Source organism: Paramisgurnus dabryanus, chromosome 6 (assembly GCF_030506205.2).
Source record: "Paramisgurnus dabryanus chromosome 6, PD_genome_1.1, whole genome shotgun sequence".
In the NCBI taxonomy this organism is placed as follows: Eukaryota; Metazoa; Chordata; class Actinopteri; order Cypriniformes; family Cobitidae; genus Paramisgurnus; species Paramisgurnus dabryanus.
Window position 1 is genome coordinate 25,119,363 of NC_133342.1, and position 18,402 is coordinate 25,137,764.

The 18,402-nt window shown below is 37.4% G+C and overlaps 2 protein-coding genes across 2 annotated transcripts; one reads left to right on the forward strand and one right to left on the reverse strand.

Annotated features, from left to right (window-relative positions):
- The first annotated feature begins 118 nt into the window (after positions 1–118).
- msl2a (MSL complex subunit 2a) lies at positions 119–4,758 on the forward strand. The gene is made up of 2 exons (XM_065276327.2): positions 119–1,168; positions 1,250–4,758. Exons 1-2 carry the CDS (start codon positions 1,027–1,029, stop codon positions 2,743–2,745), a joined length of 1,638 nt encoding a protein of 545 aa, XP_065132399.1. The 5' UTR covers positions 119–1,026; the 3' UTR covers positions 2,746–4,758.
- A 77-nt stretch (positions 4,759–4,835) lies between these two features.
- nceh1a (neutral cholesterol ester hydrolase 1a) lies at positions 4,836–11,249 on the reverse strand. Its single transcript, XM_065276328.2, has 6 exons — positions 11,079–11,249; positions 8,288–8,459; positions 7,618–7,846; positions 7,388–7,457; positions 7,139–7,310; positions 4,836–6,962 (listed from the first exon to the last, which is right to left on the reverse strand). Exons 2-6 carry the CDS (start codon positions 8,420–8,422, stop codon positions 6,345–6,347), a joined length of 1,224 nt encoding a protein of 407 aa, XP_065132400.1. The 5' UTR covers positions 8,423–8,459; positions 11,079–11,249; the 3' UTR covers positions 4,836–6,344.
- Between the last annotated feature and the right edge of the window lie 7,153 nt (positions 11,250–18,402).

Consider the following 18,402-nt stretch of genomic DNA (forward strand, 5'->3'; position numbering starts at 1 on the left):
GAGTTGGCCAGTAGAAAAAAATTAAAAATAAATGTTTATTTATTTATGTAATTCATAAAATGTAAAAAGGTTGGAAAACGTCAAGCCAAACCACCAGAAAATGCCACTGAGGCGCTCCACGGGTTCCAAAAGCAGCATGTCATTTATACAGCCAGGCACTAGGGGGCTGTAGTCACCGCAGCTCTTGTTTAAATCGAGGCGCTCTTTACTCTTGTTTGGTATTGTCTCTCAGGATGCAAAAGTTAACAGTGAAATAACAACCTTGGTCTTTGTGCATATTTTTGCGTGGAGAAAATTGAACTAAACGCTACACAAACGTATCCCAGAAACGGGTGATTTTTGAGCTATTTATCAAGGGAAAAGCGCCCATATTTCAAAGCACGGAGAAAAGTGCACACATATTAGCTAGCACGCGAGCTAGCAAGCGTTTAGCGAATTGTGTTGTCTCTTTTTCGCCTCAAGTGCACGTCTACCCGCATACCTGGACTATTTCAAGGATACTGATTTTTGAACTTTTTCATTTTTTTTTTTAAATCTCGTACTTACGCACTGATAACAACACGAGCAGCAGTCGCGTGCTAGCGACAGTTAATCGTGAGGCCTGTTGTGTGTTGTCTATTAAAAATGCCGATTGACATCTTCCTCCGAGTGTGTTTAATCGCAAAAGAGCATCTTTTTGCATTTTGAGGTAATCTGGATCCTACACATGAGATGTAGGGGTTGAACTTAACCATAGACTGACTATAAGCTATATCAAGTATACAACCGCTTGTTTGTACTGTTCAGATTGATCATCTCTGGAGCAACGACCATATCAAGTGAATCTTTGACATGTTTACAGGCATAAAACTCAAACCGTCATCCCTGCTTGTGAGTCATGTCATCTTGCACTCTTTGTCTGTGGCGTTGGGTGAAGCCTGGTTAAGTGTTTTCTCACAGTTATTCCTCGTTGGGAGTCAGCAGCTTCGCTCCCTATAGCTGATCGGCCCGCTCCTCTCGGTTTGTTTATAGACTACAGTCGCCGAAATGAATCCGATAAACGCCACCTCTCTGTACGTGTCGGCATGTCGCTCTCTAATGCAGTGCGATCCACAAAACCCCGAAACGTGTGCAGAATTGTTCAACGTCCTGGCCTTTTTTAGAGATTCACTTTCCTGCCTGGTGTGCGGTAAGAATCTTAAAATTATTCAATGGAGAGTGCATTCTGTTTAATGGATTTCATTTAATCTCCTGCTCGTTTTATTTTTAGGGAATTTGCTTCAGGATCCAATTGCTCCCAAAAATTCATTCTGCCAGCATTATGTTTGCGAGGGCTGTAGAGGTAAAAAGATGTCACTTAAGCCATCGTGCAGCTGGTGTAAAGACTGGGATCAATTTGAGGAGAATAAACAGCTTCAGATCCTGACGGACTGCTATAGGAGTCTTTGTGAGTACGTCTCTGTGTGCATCACGACTGAGCAGGGCACCTCGGGGGTCAAAGGTTATCCCGAGGTGAAGAAATTGTTGGAAGAAGTGTTAGGCGTGAAGGAGGAAGAGGAAGAGTCCAGCGTTTTTGATGCGCAGAGCCCTGCGAGAGACACTTTGGATGCTCCTCACATTAAAACGGAGGCGAGTTCCCCAGAATGTACTGCTGACGTTGAAGAGTCTGGCTCTGATGATGTAACGGACAAACTGTTGACACAAACTGAATTAGAGACGCACGAGCCAGCCATTGTCAATGTGAATGAACCTTTAAATACTACAGAACTAGAGACAGATGCTGTTAATGTCACAAACAGCAATGTAGGTCAGGTGAGCGGCACTAAGCTACCCTGTGCTAGGAACACAAGTGTCGTGGAGAACCTCGAATCGGAGTCTGTGAGCAGGGACCACTGCAATGCTCAACAGCACATGCCTGGAGTATCATGTGGACAGAATAATACGGCAACAGAGCCATGTCAGCAGTCATCAGCCGGTGCACTTGCATCAGGCCAACCTCAGACGGGTATGACATGTCTCGCCGCACCCCACAGAAAAGTGAGAGTGAGCCGAAAACGCTCTCGCTCGGAGAGTGACAGCGAGATGCTCCAGCCTCTGCCCATCGCCAGCCTCATGCAGGGTCCGTCGGTGGCGCCCACAACACCTCCAAAGGCACCGTGCGAACATATAGCTCCCTCGTCACCTACTGCTGTGGTCACTAACGGAGGTATCCTAAAGGTCAACAAGGCCATGTTGGATTTAACGAAAAACATACAGGTAAACACAGATGCGGGTAATAAGAAAGTTCAGCCTAAGAGTAAAGTTGCGGTAACCAAGTCAAAGGGCAAGACGAAGGACCGGATGCTCCCCGCTAGCATGTTAGCGGGACAGCCCACCAAAGTGGTATACAAAAAGACACAAGAAAAGAAAGGATGTAAGTGTGGAAGAGCAACTCAGAATCCAAGTGTTCTTACCTGTAGGGGACAACGGTGCCCTTGCTACTCCAACCGAAAGGCCTGTTTGGACTGCATCTGCAGGGGCTGTCAAAACTCATACATGGCAAACGGTGAGAAGAAGCTGGAGGCTTTTGCCGTGCCGGAAAAAGCCCTGGAGCAGACGAGGCTCACGCTGGGTATCAACCTCACCAGTATTTCAGTTCGAAATGCTGGCTCCAACGCTGGGGTTCTCAGCCTTTCTGCAGGCTCCCCCATGGCCTCTTTTCTCGCTTCAAGTGCTGATGAGGACCAGAATTTCGAAGATGCTCTCGAAATGCATTTTGACTGTTGATAGCTGTCCTGCTACTGATATCACTCGCTCACGAGAGGGTGGTGACTTTAAGGCAGCAATGGTTGATTCCCAGTTTAGTCTGACATAAATTGTTTACCAAAATTCTTGTCTGTAATTTTCACATTTGACACACAACACACACTGCTGTAATGAAAAGTTACTGTGAAGCTAAGTGTTATGGCATTTTTATTTGTTGGTTTTATTTTGAAGGAACTGCACGCTTCTCTTTGTGACATGAACAGAACTTAAAATCCGATGAAATCTTTTTAAGTCATGTTAACGATGACCCGAAACTTAAAAGAAGTTTTTGTTTCATAAATTCCACAATGCAGTTTTTGTCAGCTAACATTTTCACCCGAAAAACTGTCCCACAACAACTGTTTAACATGCTGAAATTTGTTTACATTCTGCTGTGACGTTTTGTCATGGTGATTTAAGCTTATTGTTAAATATATATATATATGATGCTTCAAAATATTAATTGAGGGTAATATTATACACATCTATACATTATCTGTATTGTCTGGTTAAAGTTCTCACAAAGGAACTCACAAAATTTACTTTTGGTGAAAGACGTAGCACTTAGTCCCAATAGTGTTAATGGGTTTTATAGACCTGTAGACTTGTACTGGTTGCCATAGTGATCATTTCCTCATCGTTTTCTCTACAACTCATTTGTAGGACTGTTTGGACTGGGATAGTGAGGAAATTGAGTTAATATAGCCCTCTTTTAAAAATGAATGCTATAAAGAAGATGGTTAATGTTGCCCAGATGATTGTGTTCACATTTGACGTCTTTTAGCATGTAGTGTTGTTTTTTATTTTTGTAGGGATGGTATTTCAAAAATGGCAAAGTTCATCAAGTAATAGTATTTCTACATATATTGATGTTTCTCGCCAGCAGATTCATTTCATCTCCACTATTGTTAATTGTATAGTTTTGACAGAGCTGGCTTGAACTGACATGTCAACAGATTGCCACAACGATTTCTAAAACAAGTGAATGTAAGTGTGTTCAGTGTTGCCTGCGAATGTATTCATGGCAGTGATATTATTTAAGCAATATGAGAGTCAAAATTATTGATGATAAACAACTAGCTTTTATATCCTTTACCCTGAAAAAAAAAAGGAGTCAACATGTATTTTAAGATGTTTTTTTAATTTAAACTTGCCTGAGCACCTTTTAGCACCCGTGGATGCCTCAGACTTTAGTCGTGTCGTCTTGCAGTTGTGTTGTGATTTCTGTTCTAGGGACCAGAACTAGATGCATACATGTTGAGAAAGGTCATATTGTAACACTGCACCGTTTCATGTCTTTTATAATGAAATATAGTAGGCAGTGGTTCATCAGTATCTTTAAATATGCTTGAAAACACTATCAGTAGGGCTTTGACCAAATATTAAAAAAACCCTCTTAGTTAAGTCTTGGATCTTAGTGGGATATTGTGTTGTATTTTCAAATCCTGTAGTTTGGTAGCGTTGTTTTATCCTTCCTTTTGCTCTTCAATGGTCATTACTTGAACTCAGATTTTAGTTTCTTGATTTTGAAATTTTGGAGAACCTCTTATTATTGCTGGTTTGTTCACTGCCACATTTATGAAAATTGCAGAAAGCAACAAAAATAAATTATAGTTTTTTATTTCTTGTTTTTCAAAAAAGTGTCTTGTGTTGTGTCATGTATTGTGTTATTTATATTCAATGCAGAACTAAAATTCTCAAATATTGGAAAGTTTTACTTGCGTTGCGGTAAACTCAGGTTTTATCATTTGGCCGCTAGGGGGCCACATTGTAGTTTCTATATGCAAATCAAATCTTACAAATTAATGTAAGATCAATCAATTCAGTTTGAAACTTGAGTTTAGTAATAGGCAATATAATACAGGATCGCAATTTTTTTTTTTTTGAAGAAAGTCCTGTAACCCAGTATTATTGTATTACAATAGTTGTGTTTGGTTAAATAGCCTACAACATTGTTCAGTAATATTAATTTCCAGCTCTTGCAAGCAAATAGTTCTTGTTTGGAAATGCCCCAAAAAATAACAACATAATATTAAAAATAAAATAAAAATTAATTTGTTAAATTACAATTGGGTGAAGTATTTTATTTTTCAGTGCAGCTCTAATACATACAAACTCCTACTTCACTCAGTTTGTTTAACAGTTACATTTTGTAAGCTGGTAAATAGAGATTTTACAGTGAGATAAGACTTATTTGTTAATAACAGTATTAGTAGTATAGGTAAACTGTAAAAAGAATGCAGCATGAAGTTAAAACAACTTGGTTTTGCAAGTCAATTCACTGTACTGTTTTAACTTTTGACCTGTGATAAGTTGACAGAAGTTGAAATGTTTAACTTAATTTGTTAATTTAAAGTAACATAAAATATGTTGATTTGTCAAAACATTTTGTACAGTGTACTAGATGCACAGAAATGTAAGCATAATTTGAAATGAAAAGAATCTTAACCCGAATATGCGACTTTGTATCTGTGAAGACAAATCCTAATCTGTCTCATTCTAATTTTACATTAAATCAAATCTTTGACATGGCCTTACTCCGTCAATATAAAGATATTAAGGTAATATTTTCCCTGAATAATCTTTATATTACGTAGGATGATTTTATGTAGAAAACATTAAATCACAAAAATAAGGACTAGTTGGGTTTTCACCGACTGGGTCACATATTGCAAACATTGTGCAGACAAGGCTTAAAACAACGGTCCAAGACTAAAATGCATGTTTGGGCTCTCGTACATGAAAACCACGTGCCCTGACACCTAAAAATATATGTGCCATTATTATGTTTCAGGATGCACACCAGTAGTGTTTGTAGGGGCGGTTTCCCGGACAGGGATTAGACTAGTCCTAGACTAAAATAAATGTAAGAGCTGTCCAAACTGAAAAGAACTTGCACTGACATATCTTAAAACAGTGCCCTTTGTTTTCCCTTAAAATGCACACAAGTAATGTTTTTAGTAAGGCATGTTTGTTTAAACTTGTTATATTTTCTAATTAAACTATGGCCTAGTCCAGGTTTAAGCTAATCTCTGTCCTGGAAACCAACCCTAAGGGACAGGGTTTAAGTCTAGTCCCAGACTAAAATGCATATTTGATTTATTTTAACTAAACACAGCTTGCACTGACATCACTTAAAATACAGCATTGCCATTGTTTTCTCTCAAGATGAACAGTAATGCTTTTTGTAAGGTATATTTATAAAAACTACTTCAATGTCTTTAAATAACTAAGGCCTATGCCTGGCTTAATCTAAACCCTTTCCAGGAAACCGCCCCTATTTGTTGACATGCATGTGAACATAGTAGTATCAAGATAAAACTTTGTGTGTAGAAGATGAACCCAGTGTTAGACTTTATATGAAAGCAATAATAGTGACTCATAAAATACTTGAAATACATGAAATAATTAATATTGTGTTAGTCTGTTTACCACTTCACTCCATCTACAATACCAAACCACATGATCCTCAGTCATGTTAGGAATCTATTTTCTTAAAGGCCTGTGTGGTTTAGACTCCTGTTTTTCTCTCTCCTTCAACTGCATAAAGTATATCAAATGAACATTTAGGTTTCAAAGAACTACAGATTTTCCTCAAGCCAAGCGATATAATTCTGCATTGCCCTTATTCCTACCGAGAAATGAAGGGGCCAAAAAGCAACGCTCAAACAGCCATGAAAACCATCTTCGAAATGGTCATTAGTGACAGAGACCCCAGCCTGCTCCAGCCTCCGGGCGTACATGATCCCATCATCCCTTAAAACATCATGCTCACCGGTCAAAATGAAAGCACGAGGAACCATACGCAAAACTTCCTCGTCTGCAAGTAACGGTGCAGCCCTGGCATCCAGGAATGCCGGTACCTCCGTTAGGATGTTAGGCGACCCAGTTACCGGCACAACAGGCTTAAAATGTTTTATCATCCCTTTGGAAAGCAGAGTGGTCCAGTCAACCTTTGAACCGGTTAAGGACACATGGTTTTGGTCTAGGGCTGTGTGGTTGTTCATCAGAAGGGAGTGAATCAGGTCAGGGTCTGCATCTAGATACTCCAGCCAGAAACGAACCATCAGTTTGCGGTATAAGATGGGAACATTTTGGTTCTGCTGATAGGAAGCTGTGTTGAAGTCTAAGGCCTGGAGCACAGGGTAGATCAACACCTGAAGTTTGAATTTCACAGAGATATTGTCGTCTGTTCCAATCTATTGAGAAAAAAACAACTATTATGACAACATTATGTATTTAAAGTCCTCCCAGTCATGAAAGTGCAACCTTAAAAATCATTTTTCCCTTTGTAAACCTAAAGAAGTTAAAGCATCTGCCCAATGCATGATAAAATTTAAATTGGGAATGTAAATCTATCATGGTGGTGATGTACCCGCTGAGCCACTGCAGCTGCCAGATTTCCACCAGCGCTGTCTCCACAAACAGCTACTCGCTCTGGATCCACTGAGTATTTCTCCAATGTTTCCACGCTCAGGAAGTGTTTAGCGGCTTTCACGCAGTCCTCATACGGCACAGGAAAGTGCACATCAGGAACCATGCGATAACTGCCCGAAACAAAGCGCATATTCAGTGTGAGGATGATTTTTATATACTAACTTGAATGATGAAGTTAAATACTCACTCCACAGTCACAACCACTGCATCCAGATCAGCTACCATTTGTCTACAGAGACTGTCATATGACCCCAACTCTAAAAGCAGTGAGAAAATGTGCATAGGTACATGTAAGAGAGGCTTAAACAATAACGTTTGTGAGGATGGGCACAATTCTGCCAGGCCCAGTCCACAATTATTTTGTTATAAAAAATAACAGAAGAGGGTCCAACATTCCCTTATGGTTGTAAAACATACTTGGAGCACCCAAGGCCCATCCACCACCATGCATGAAGACAACCGCCCTCCTCAGCTCGCCTTCTTTCTTTCCGTTAGGGTGGTATACACGCACATGGACACCATCAAACAGGGTATCCTCCACCCGGATCTCATTGTTTGTGATTGGCACCAGACTCTCAAACCCGATTATGGCAGAGTTGATAACACGGACACTGTGACTCAGCCCCATCCAGTGAGCCACATCTCCCTAGACAAGGTTTTGAAATACATGCATGTTGTGATATTTTGAATAAGTGTCACGCAATCAGGGCAATTGAAAAAGAGAGAATAGTTCATAAAGCCAATGAGCAGAGAGCATAACATGCCGCCCTTGGGAATAATCTGTGAGTGTGCCAATTTGGTCACAGTTCAAATAAAAAACAAGCTGATCAGGGTCATCTCTTCAAAACAGACGCTGTTTAATTAATAATGTATGCTGGATTTTCTCTGTTAACTTGCAATATCCTTTATTCGTTTTTATGTATTATAAGCAGAAATCATAGTGTGAGGAGGAATTAGGTCCAATTTCAATAACAAAACTCTCATTATTGCTGTTATTTTGATTGATCTGTTTCAAATGATCTCGGCCAATCAAAAAAGCCATTTCACTTGCTCACCGGATGGACTGTGTAAATGTGCATGTACTCACCATCCACACGACCCCGCGAAATGTTGCATCCAACAGCATCAGTTTCCATGGCTCTGAAATTTGCTCAGGCAGTGGGATGTAGACGTAATGGGCAACTGCAATTGTTAATAAGGTAATACCACAAAGCAACTTCATCGTGGATTGCTGTATCTCTTCTTCAGTGTAACTGTGGCTGTCAGGAGAGTTAGACAACATGACATTGAGCAATTGTACTAAGATTTTTTTTGTTACTTTAACTTCCTGTAGTTTATAAAATAGCATTCTGGGAAATGTAGTAAAAAAAATTTTTTTTAATTAAGCATATTTACAATCCAGCGTTTTGTCAGAAAATTACGAAAGCTGTTGGGTTAAATTAACACAGAACGTGTTTATTATTGACTCAACAATGGGTTAAAAACAGCATTTTGTGTTAAAACAACTAAGAATAGGCTCAATTACAACCTACAATGTTCGTTCGTTCCTTTGTGACCAAACACTTTTTTTGTGCTCATTCAATACAAATTGTTTGATCTAAAAAAATCATTATGCATGTTTATATGAACATAACGTGAATAAAATGACAATGCTCAGTCAGTTGCATTTGGTCTTTTAAATTCACTTGTCACGTCAAATGTTCACCACTAGGGGTCCCTGTTGTTATAATAAATGTGCTTGGTTATGTTTAAATGTGATTGATTGGATTTTCTTCCTATCATATGATCAAATAAAAACATTTATTACGTGACAAAAAAAATGCAAAAAATCTATAAGCATGCAATTGAACTAACAATCAAACCAATTTATTCTGTTTTCAAATGTCTTTCAAATAATAAGGAATTAATTAAAATCTTCGTCGTCTCTTCAAAATGTTTACCTTATCTTTAACTTACATTTGGCATTATAAAGAATACGCAGAGATCTTAACTTTAATTATATCATAACTACGGAAACAGACAATCATGTGACGTCATCGGTAAATAGGATATGTTTTTTAAATATTGAATTCAGGTTTTCAGTGAGCCTTTAAGCTGTTTGCATTTTTACTGCTTGATGTCAAATAATGCTTCTCTGATTTGGTTAAACAGAGGAAGAAGATGCTGTTAACCCCCCAACATAGGCCATATAGGACATAATACATTTGATATATTATATAAATATAATAACATCATCTTTTATTATCAGAATCAGAATCAGTGGCGTCATCCGAGGGGCGCAAGTAAAAAATAAGTGTTCGGAGTGTCATGTTGCTTGCGTTTTCAAAATATATGTGTTTGTTGCGTCATGTGAACCATGTGCATCACGTGTTTTGTCAAAAGAAGTGCCTGCTGCACACGCGTCAAAACCGTTTATGATAAAAGAGACGATCACTTTCACAAAATACACGCAAGACACTCCCTTAACACTAAACTCTGATTACGCATGAGATTTGCAAGTATCTGGCAAATGCGAGCGTCTCTTTTATCATAAACCCTTTAGACGGATCTGCAACAGGCACACAAGATATGTGATGCACATAGGTTCACTCGACACGCCGAACACATATTTTGAAATGACAAACCACACACATGACGGGCTGCATACATGTTGTGACGAACTTCGCATTGAGCGCCCTCGAAAAAAGAAGTCACCGCAGCGGCCGCCACTGATCAGAATCAAAGTGCATCCATCTTAGTGGACAGACAGCATAGTAACAATACAATTCTAGTAAAGCAGTGGCAGTGCGTCCTAAGGAAAGTACTTTCACAAATGTTTCCGAAGTTCCATGGCATTATTGCTGATGAAATGAATTTTGTCACAAAAAATTACATATTCACCAAATGCCAAGTAAGTACGGGCTCTGTTAAGTAGAAATCCAGACAGTTTCTAATGGTAGGTTTGACATTTACCATAATCCTTCTCGACCACAGTCAATGCATGCAGTCTGTCTATATGATCCCTAGCCATGTAGGATTTCTGTTACTTTTGTGCAATGATTACTGTAATTGAAAAAAGACTGTGGCTAGCTCAATGCACCACTGCCAAGTCTGGGTAAAAGAGCAGACGGGGTTTCTATCATCCATTTAGCTTATTCAGGGCCGGAGTGGGACTCGTTTTCAGCCCTGGAGTAGGCCGGCCCACTTTAGTTCATGACTGACTATTAAAATAATATAATTAAATCCTACTCAGTATATAAGTCTGCAGTAGGGCACTGTTCTCTGCAGCCTTGCAATTCATTGCATTTTCAAAAATATCATTTCGAATTCAGTGCAAATACAGTATAGCCTAAACAATTATGATTAACAAATATGCCCTACTATAAGGTATTATAAAAACTGATCAAACGTATTACTGATAGGGAATAAATGTGTTTGTTTTCCCCCTATATTTCTATTTTTATTAAATTGTGGGTCTTTTGGGTTGGCCTAGCTACTGTAGTAGCATTGAACATGTAGCATTAGCCTGAATCCTAAATAGCTATAAGAAATAAGCAAAATTAAACACTGCTAAATGAAACCAGCTGTGGTGTGTAAAAAACTATAATGAAACTAATATTATCCTGAATACAAAAGGTTTTGATAGATTATAAGCCAGGATGAGGCTAAACTCATTCTGTCACTGGGTCTAAAGGTCTTGGTTAAAAAACAAACTCATTTTTCTTTGTCAAAGACATTACATGGTCTTTGACAAAGTCATTTCTTACAACTCTGAAAAATGATCAAAAGATTTCATACTGCTCATTACTGTAAAGATCAGCTGTAAACATTTCTGGTGACATTCATGCTTTAAAAGGCAATTTTCAATCCATCATCTTAGGCAAGTAAAGACTGCTTACCTCAAACCGTTGACACACAAAATGTCATATGAAATTCAGTTGCTACCACTGGATTTATTACCACTGGAAAATGTTTAATCACTCATCTTTAGTTCTGAAATGACATTTAAGTTAAACCATGTCTCCCACGAATGATCTCGGGAGTCACTTCACTAAAGGTGTAAAGCCTGATTGTTAAAGGCAACACCTCCCTAAATGCAAGTATGTGACTAATACGATGTTTACCTTGCTGGGAAACCAGGTTATACAAGCTGATGTGGTATCTGGTAAAGCTGGTTTCTGAATTCTTGTAGCTGGTTAGTGTTGCTTAACTAAAGTGGTCCACCAACCTTTGGGTTGAGCTTCAACCTGAAAACCACACAGTGAAAATGTGTGGTTGTTAAAAGGCCCCCAACCTATGTGTTTTCAGCAATAAAAAATAGTCTCTGGTATCCTCAGAATGTGTCTGTAAAGTTTCAGCTCAAAAGATCTTTCATTATACAATGTTGCAACATGGCCATTTGTGGCTGCAATGAAAAACAACCTGTTTTTGTGTGTGTCTCTTTAAATGCAAAAAAAGCATTTGTTCCCCTCCCCATATGCAAAGTAGGGGGTAGAGTGCTTACACATGTGCTTTAGACTACATCAAAACATGTGTCTCCAGCAGAAGGTTGAACTATAAGCTCATAAGGCTGAGTCAGTGAGCGGTTATGGTTGGGGCGTAATCAATGTGACATCACATAGGGGATCCCCAACAGCCTGTTTTATGTGACTGTTGCGGTTTAAAGGAGATTACACAAAGAAGAAGAGATGGATTTGTATAAAACAGGATGTTTCTGCACACACACTGGAGACTCATTTTCTGATAGAAACATTTAAAAGTGCATTTTACAGGTTAGGGGGCTTTTAACTCTAAAAAATGCTGCATTGTTTCAGCCAATGGTTTTGTAAAATATGCACAATAGGCACAACTGTTGGTTTAAATTGACCTAAATCTTCATATGTGACCCAACCTTCAGGCTTTCTCAGACATCACTTTATTATTTCAATTGGCATAAAACCAGCAAAATTGTTAATTTTTATGTTAGCATATGAAGTATATTTTAATATTTTATAGATTTTTATAGATAAAACTTTTTTCCCAATTATCCCGTTTTTAAAGTGTGACGTGTGTCAAGTATGGAACACATACTCGTACCTGTGACCACTCTAACCAGAATACGATTGCCCACCCTTATATTGTTTAAAACTTTTTTCTTTAAAACACAAGAAGGTTGATTTTGATGAATGGTTGTCTTGTATTATAGCCATACAATAAAAAAGAAATAGTTAGACATTAACATTCTGCTTAACATTGTGTTTTGCGTTCTACAGATGAAAGAATATCAGTGGGGCTGGAACAACATAAGGGTAAGAAAAAAATGACATAATTATTATTTTTTTTGGTTGAACTATTTTTACTAACATATCTTCAGTTCAAGCTGTCTTCACCTTATGTTAAACTTAACTGAGGTGAAAACAACTTGAACTGAAAAGATGTTAGTTCTTAATACAATTTTTTTATGTATATTTGTATATTATATTTATTATTTTATCAAGTGCACTGATGAGAGTAAAAGTTAAAAATATGTGTCTTATATTTAAATAAAAATATCAAAATTTTTCTAAAGCTTGGCAACAGTAAATTAAATATATAATTGATATTTACATAAGATATTATTTTATTATAACACAAAAAATTAATGGAATTTTAAAGGTCAGTTAACATTTGATTTAATTGTATTTATTTATTTAAATATATTCACATTTTAGTGAACCCTGTCAGAAAACAATGGTCCCGAGCTATGGGGCAGTTCCTTTAAAAAGGTCCTCATATGGAACATTTATTTGGAACCAATATGTACCTTTAAGGTAGGCTACTAATGTGCAAACATGTACTTTTTGAAGAAAAGAAAACTACAATAAAATGTGCTGAACAGTGTTTATGTGAGTAAACACAGATCACTTGAATGGGGCCTTCACAAAATTATCATTTAGGCTACAACAAAACAACATTATAAATATAATAGCCAAAACCTCTATGACATTTTATTAACAAATATTTAAGTTGTTCTTATTCTTAAAAAAAGCATAAATAGTCAAAATATTCAGGTCCAAAGGATTCTGGGTATTCCTTACACTCTAAAAACAAACGGTGCTAAATAGCACTTAAAGTGTTTCTTGGCTTGTAATCATAGAGGAACCATTTTTAGTGCTTTATAGCACCTATGAAGAACCATAAGGGGGTTATATAGCACCACTATAGCACGGTTCTACATTGCAAAATGTGGTTCTACACCGGTGCTACACAGGTACTTCATCGGTGCTATATGGCACTTAAAATGGTTCCTATGATTACGAGCCAAGAACCACTTTTAGTGCTATTTAGCACCATTTGTTTTTGGAGTGTACAACGTGTACTGATAATTTTAAATTAATTAAACTTTAATCTTTTATTATAATATTATATAGTATTTTATGTGCTTAAATGTTAATTGAACTAAGATTTTTTAAATACATGTCCAAAACACAAAATATTAAGTTATGTTAACTCATTGTTTAAATAAAGGCAATATCTGGGTTAACAGTGCAGGGACCATTTTTTCTGATAGCGCAGATGAAAAACACAAGGCCATTTTTATTAGTCTCCAAAGCTTTCTAAGAATATATTTATTTTTTTAATCACATAAAATTGCTGCATCAAAATGATTTTAAATGAATTATTTCTAAAAATCCCTAATCACAGAAGTAACTCAGTGAAAAGACAAAATTATTCTTTTGTAAGATCTGTTAATGCACATTGGCAAGTCAAATCCAAGGAGACACCAGTGCGAAAAGATGTGAGACGACTGGAGATAAAAAGCTCTTATAATGAACTTCACATGGTGTTATTGGATCATTAACAGCAGTCTTCCGAACAGCATGCTGAAATAGGAGGTTGATTTTCCCAAATGAGGCATCTTTTTCACACCCTGTATGAGAGACTGAGCTTGTTTCACTTACAATGACATCATCTCTCATCGTCTTTCTCTGGACTGGAAGTACACTGCTGGCCTCAATCAACACAGAAACATTCGCCAACTTTCATTTACTGCAGCTACATCTGAAAGGAGAGAGCTCGGGAAGATGAAGTCACAGAAAGTCCTTAAAAGTCAAAAGACTCCTTTGTCCAAACCCTTACTGTGTTAATCCACAACAGAGGGACTTTAATGAGTTTTTGAGATTTAAGTTCTTTGATATCCCCATCGGCAGCTTTGAGAGCCACCGATCTCTTCTGTCCCAAGAAGAATCAGATTTAGGATCTGAGCTCTAAACAAGTAACTCTTCCTTTAGGCCCAACCATTGTTTATTGTGATTTTTTTTTAAATCTGGAAATCACTTGCATGGCTGACACAATGCATTTAACTCCCAGCATGACCTTGAAATCCAGATGGACAGTTGTTTGGTCACTAAACATACTGTAACCAGTTTACAAGTTGCACGGTATACTGGATTTTGGCAATAATGTGTGGAAATGAAGCGATGATGGATTTTGACTATGGACATTAATTCTGGAAATGACTTGAAGATCTTTAAATATTACATTCAGGCACGGCCATGGAAATATATCTGATCAAAAAAATGAAATGAATTGTACCTGCCACATTAATTTAGTAAGAAACAGCTCAAAGCAGTTCAAAAGTTCAGTTCAGAGAAATTTGAGCATGATGTCAAGTATAATGAAGAAATACCTGAAGATATAGCCTACAGGCATCACAACGAAGCCACGCTAACCTTCACTTATATTTGAATTTTCTTGTCTAACATGTGCAAACAGGCACTTCATATTTCCATACAGATGTAGAGTTTATGTTTCCCATCTCTTTGCATAAAAGCATTAAACATCAATTAAGAAAATTGCTTTGTAATGTCTTCAAACACTACTTACATTTGATGATGAATTAAAGTTTACCACCTTAGGTTTTATATAGTGAAGCAAGCAGATGGAGTTATCACAAGCAAGAGTGCTGTTGTATGGATTTTAACCACAGCTGTAATTAGACATTATAGGCAAAACTATACAGATATACATTACAACAATAGGTTTGGACACAAAGAAATTAAAAACAGAGACTTATGATGTGATACAAACAATGATGCTTCCCCATGCTGTTACTGTATACACCATACAAACAATGCATAGCCATTAAATTATGAGAAGCAGAAATAATTTGAGAATAATCAGCAGTGCATCTCTTCATGATTTATTTTGTACCGTAAGACATTTTTTTTTAGCAGTGTGGAGGTTAAAAAGTTCTGGATCAAGTATAAGTCAAACAAATGACTTTCATTAATGTCTTAAGTTTTCATAATTCATTCTGAGATCTTTCTGTCAGAGTAGCTTTATTGCGTTTGTCTCATGCCAAGGAAACATCAGAACATAAGGGTAATAAAATCTTTGTACACCATCTGCTTTTATTTAAGCAGGGAAGATGCTTCATGGTCAGCTCAGATAGCAAATGCATTTGCAGATATGTGATTAATGGTAGAGATACACAATGTGACACATATATTTCGTTTATATTTCATTTTACCTCTGGCAAATAATCAGGTGCACAATGTGACATTCCTGCATGCACGAGAAGAGTAACTTGCAGCTGCTGTCAAAACGTCTCACTTTCACACACACACACACACATAGCTATATTTACATTACAATTTTGTGTATATAAAGCAGCGTTCAAAAGTGATCTCCAACTTTGAAAAATGTTCATCTTTACTCTTTATTTAAATATTGAATGAAAGATGCATAAAATTTTGTATATGCAGTCAATGTTGCATTGGTGTGCTGTATAAACTAAGCTCAGCTTTGAGAAGAATTTAAGGAGGCTTGGCAGGTCAATGACTACAAAATATTACTACAAAAATATCAACAACACTACCAGATAAAATTGTAGTCAATGTATTGTTTAATATGCGTGACCGTATATTCAAATTAAACCCAGATTCTCCAATACCCTGTCGTTTGCCTTTCTGCCAAATTACTTTGTCCAATAAATACCTTAAAGGGGACATATCATGAAAATCTGACTTCTTCCATGCAAGTGCTATAATTGGGTCTCTAGTGCTTCTATTGACCCAGAAAATGTGAAAAATAACAAGCCAGTAACTTAGTGTTGATAATCCATTCTCTGCAAGCATGTGAAAACTAGCTGATTGAAATGTGTCTCCCCTTGTGATGTCAGAAGGGGATAATACCGCCCCTTAATCTGCACTATCCAACCACGGCACTGACATTCAGTCCAGAGATCAGCTCATTTGCATTTAAAAGGACACAACCAAAATGGCACATTTTTGCTCACACCTACAAAGTGGCAATTTTAACACGCTATAATAAATTATCCATACACTATTTTGAGCTAAAACTTCACATATGTACTCTGGAGTCACCAAAGATTTATTTGACATCTTAAAAAAGTCTTGTGAAATGTTTTATCCAGTTTGTAAAATACATCTCATACAAATTGACATCTCAAATATTGTACAATTCCCCCCAGACATCATTTTTGGCCCCTACTGTAGTTAAATACTGTATACACTTTGAAATGACCAGTATATGTTGGTCCGCAGTATTGAATGCTGGTGTTCTGAATTACTTTAACCAGCAAGGGTTTCTTGAACAACCAAAACAACACACTGGTTGACCATCTTTTTTTAATTTATACTGGCTGAGTTTATCAGTAGTTGTTTAAAACATTCTGACAGGAGAGTTTGTTTTGATAATGTAGAAGAGATTGAGGATGAGGAGTTGTGTACCCTACACATACACACAAACACACACACTGCACTCCCTCACTCTTGTGCCTGTGCCACAGTTGGAAGATCTGCACACAAAGGATTGTTTCATTGAAGTGAAGGTACACTTGTACACTCATCCAGATCAGATTCCTGCAAATTCCACACTGACACTCCCCTCGGCAAACTGCCCTCATTCCGGTACAAATCTCAACATATTCAAAGGGCCGATGCAAGGAGATACAGTGAACTTAGAAAAAACAGAGAAAGCCTTTGACTTCAAAGGTGTTTCTGATGTTTTCCTGTTAAACATGATATATTGATGAAATGCTTCATGCAGATAAGAATTATATGTCTGACATCATTGATATGCCAATTAAAATAAGAATTGCATGTCTAACATTTTATTATCTGCTCACAATAACTGATTTGCATTAATCATCTATTGAAATAATAACCATCTTAACAATCCTGTTGTATATAAACAAATGGCTGTCACAGCTTCTGAAAAGCGAGATGTTGGTGTCTGGTGCAGGTTTCTTCAGTTCGAAAGCAAAATCAGAGTCATGAAATAAACAAGCCGCTATTAGAGGAAGCTCATGAGTGATAGTGAAGGGTGGTGCTAATAATACTGTGGACTGATAAGAATCAGGAGGGGAATCTCACTTGTTCAAGAAATGGGCCACCAGCTGGGAGTGTTATGGTTTGATCCTCATTTCTGCCGTTTCAAAACTCAGGTACTGTAATCTCTCAAGACACCTGATTTCCAGTCTGCCCCTGGGATCATGTAATAGTCGAAGCCTCTTGTTAAGAAGAAAAAAATACTCACTGGTCTGAAGGAGAAAGAAATGACAATGCATAGCTACACACACAAACACACACACACACACACACACACACACACTTGTATAAAGCGGAATAGATATGAATCATGGAATATTTTGGAGGGCATTTGGCTGGCACTGTTTGGGTCAACTTGCATTGGAAAGGAAAGCATCATTATAAGTTTTCCTAGAAAAGAAATACATTTTAAATGTGCAAAACCTGAATAAGGCACATTGTTTCTTTAATGCATTGACTGACTAGTCTGTGCTATAGTTAACAGCAGTCTGGCCCTGAGCCTTGCACACATCACTGCTGACATTCATCAGCAACCATTAGAAGATCACACATCCTTCAGCTGGAAACCTTCAGCACTTTTACAACTATCTTTTATCTCACTCACTCTGTTATACCTTTTACTACTTGTTTTTGAATTCCTTGGCCATTTAGTCATCATTTTACTTTTGGCTCTTTCTTGTTTTAATGTCATTTTCCTTTATCCATCAATACAATTGTACATTATCTTACAAAAAGTAGACTACAAAATGTACAGTCAATGCTGAGTAAATCTACAGTAACTAAAAAAATATTTCTTGGTGGTGGCACCGTGGGTAGCACTCTTACCTCATAGTAAGAAGGGTTCCAGCTCAAGCCTTGGCTGGGTCGAGAGGGGTTTCTGTGTGGATTTGCATGTTCTTCATGTGTGAAA

Coding starts and splice junctions, on each gene's coding strand:
- msl2a (XM_065276327.2), top strand. CDS start 1,027: ATGAATCCGATAAACGCCACCTCTCTGTACGTGTCGGCATGTCGCTCT. Junction 1,169..1,249: donor ACTTTCCTGCCTGGTGTGCG/GTAAGAATCTTA, acceptor TTTTATTTTTAG/GGAATTTGCTTCAGGATCCA.
- nceh1a (XM_065276328.2), bottom strand. CDS start 8,422: ATGAAGTTGCTTTGTGGTATTACCTTATTAACAATTGCAGTTGCCCAT. Junction 7,847..8,287: donor TTCGCGGGGTCGTGTGGATG/GTGAGTACATGC, acceptor AACCTTGTCTAG/GGAGATGTGGCTCACTGGAT. Junction 6,963..7,138: donor CAGCTGCAGTGGCTCAGCGG/GTACATCACCAC, acceptor TTTTCTCAATAG/ATTGGAACAGACGACAATAT.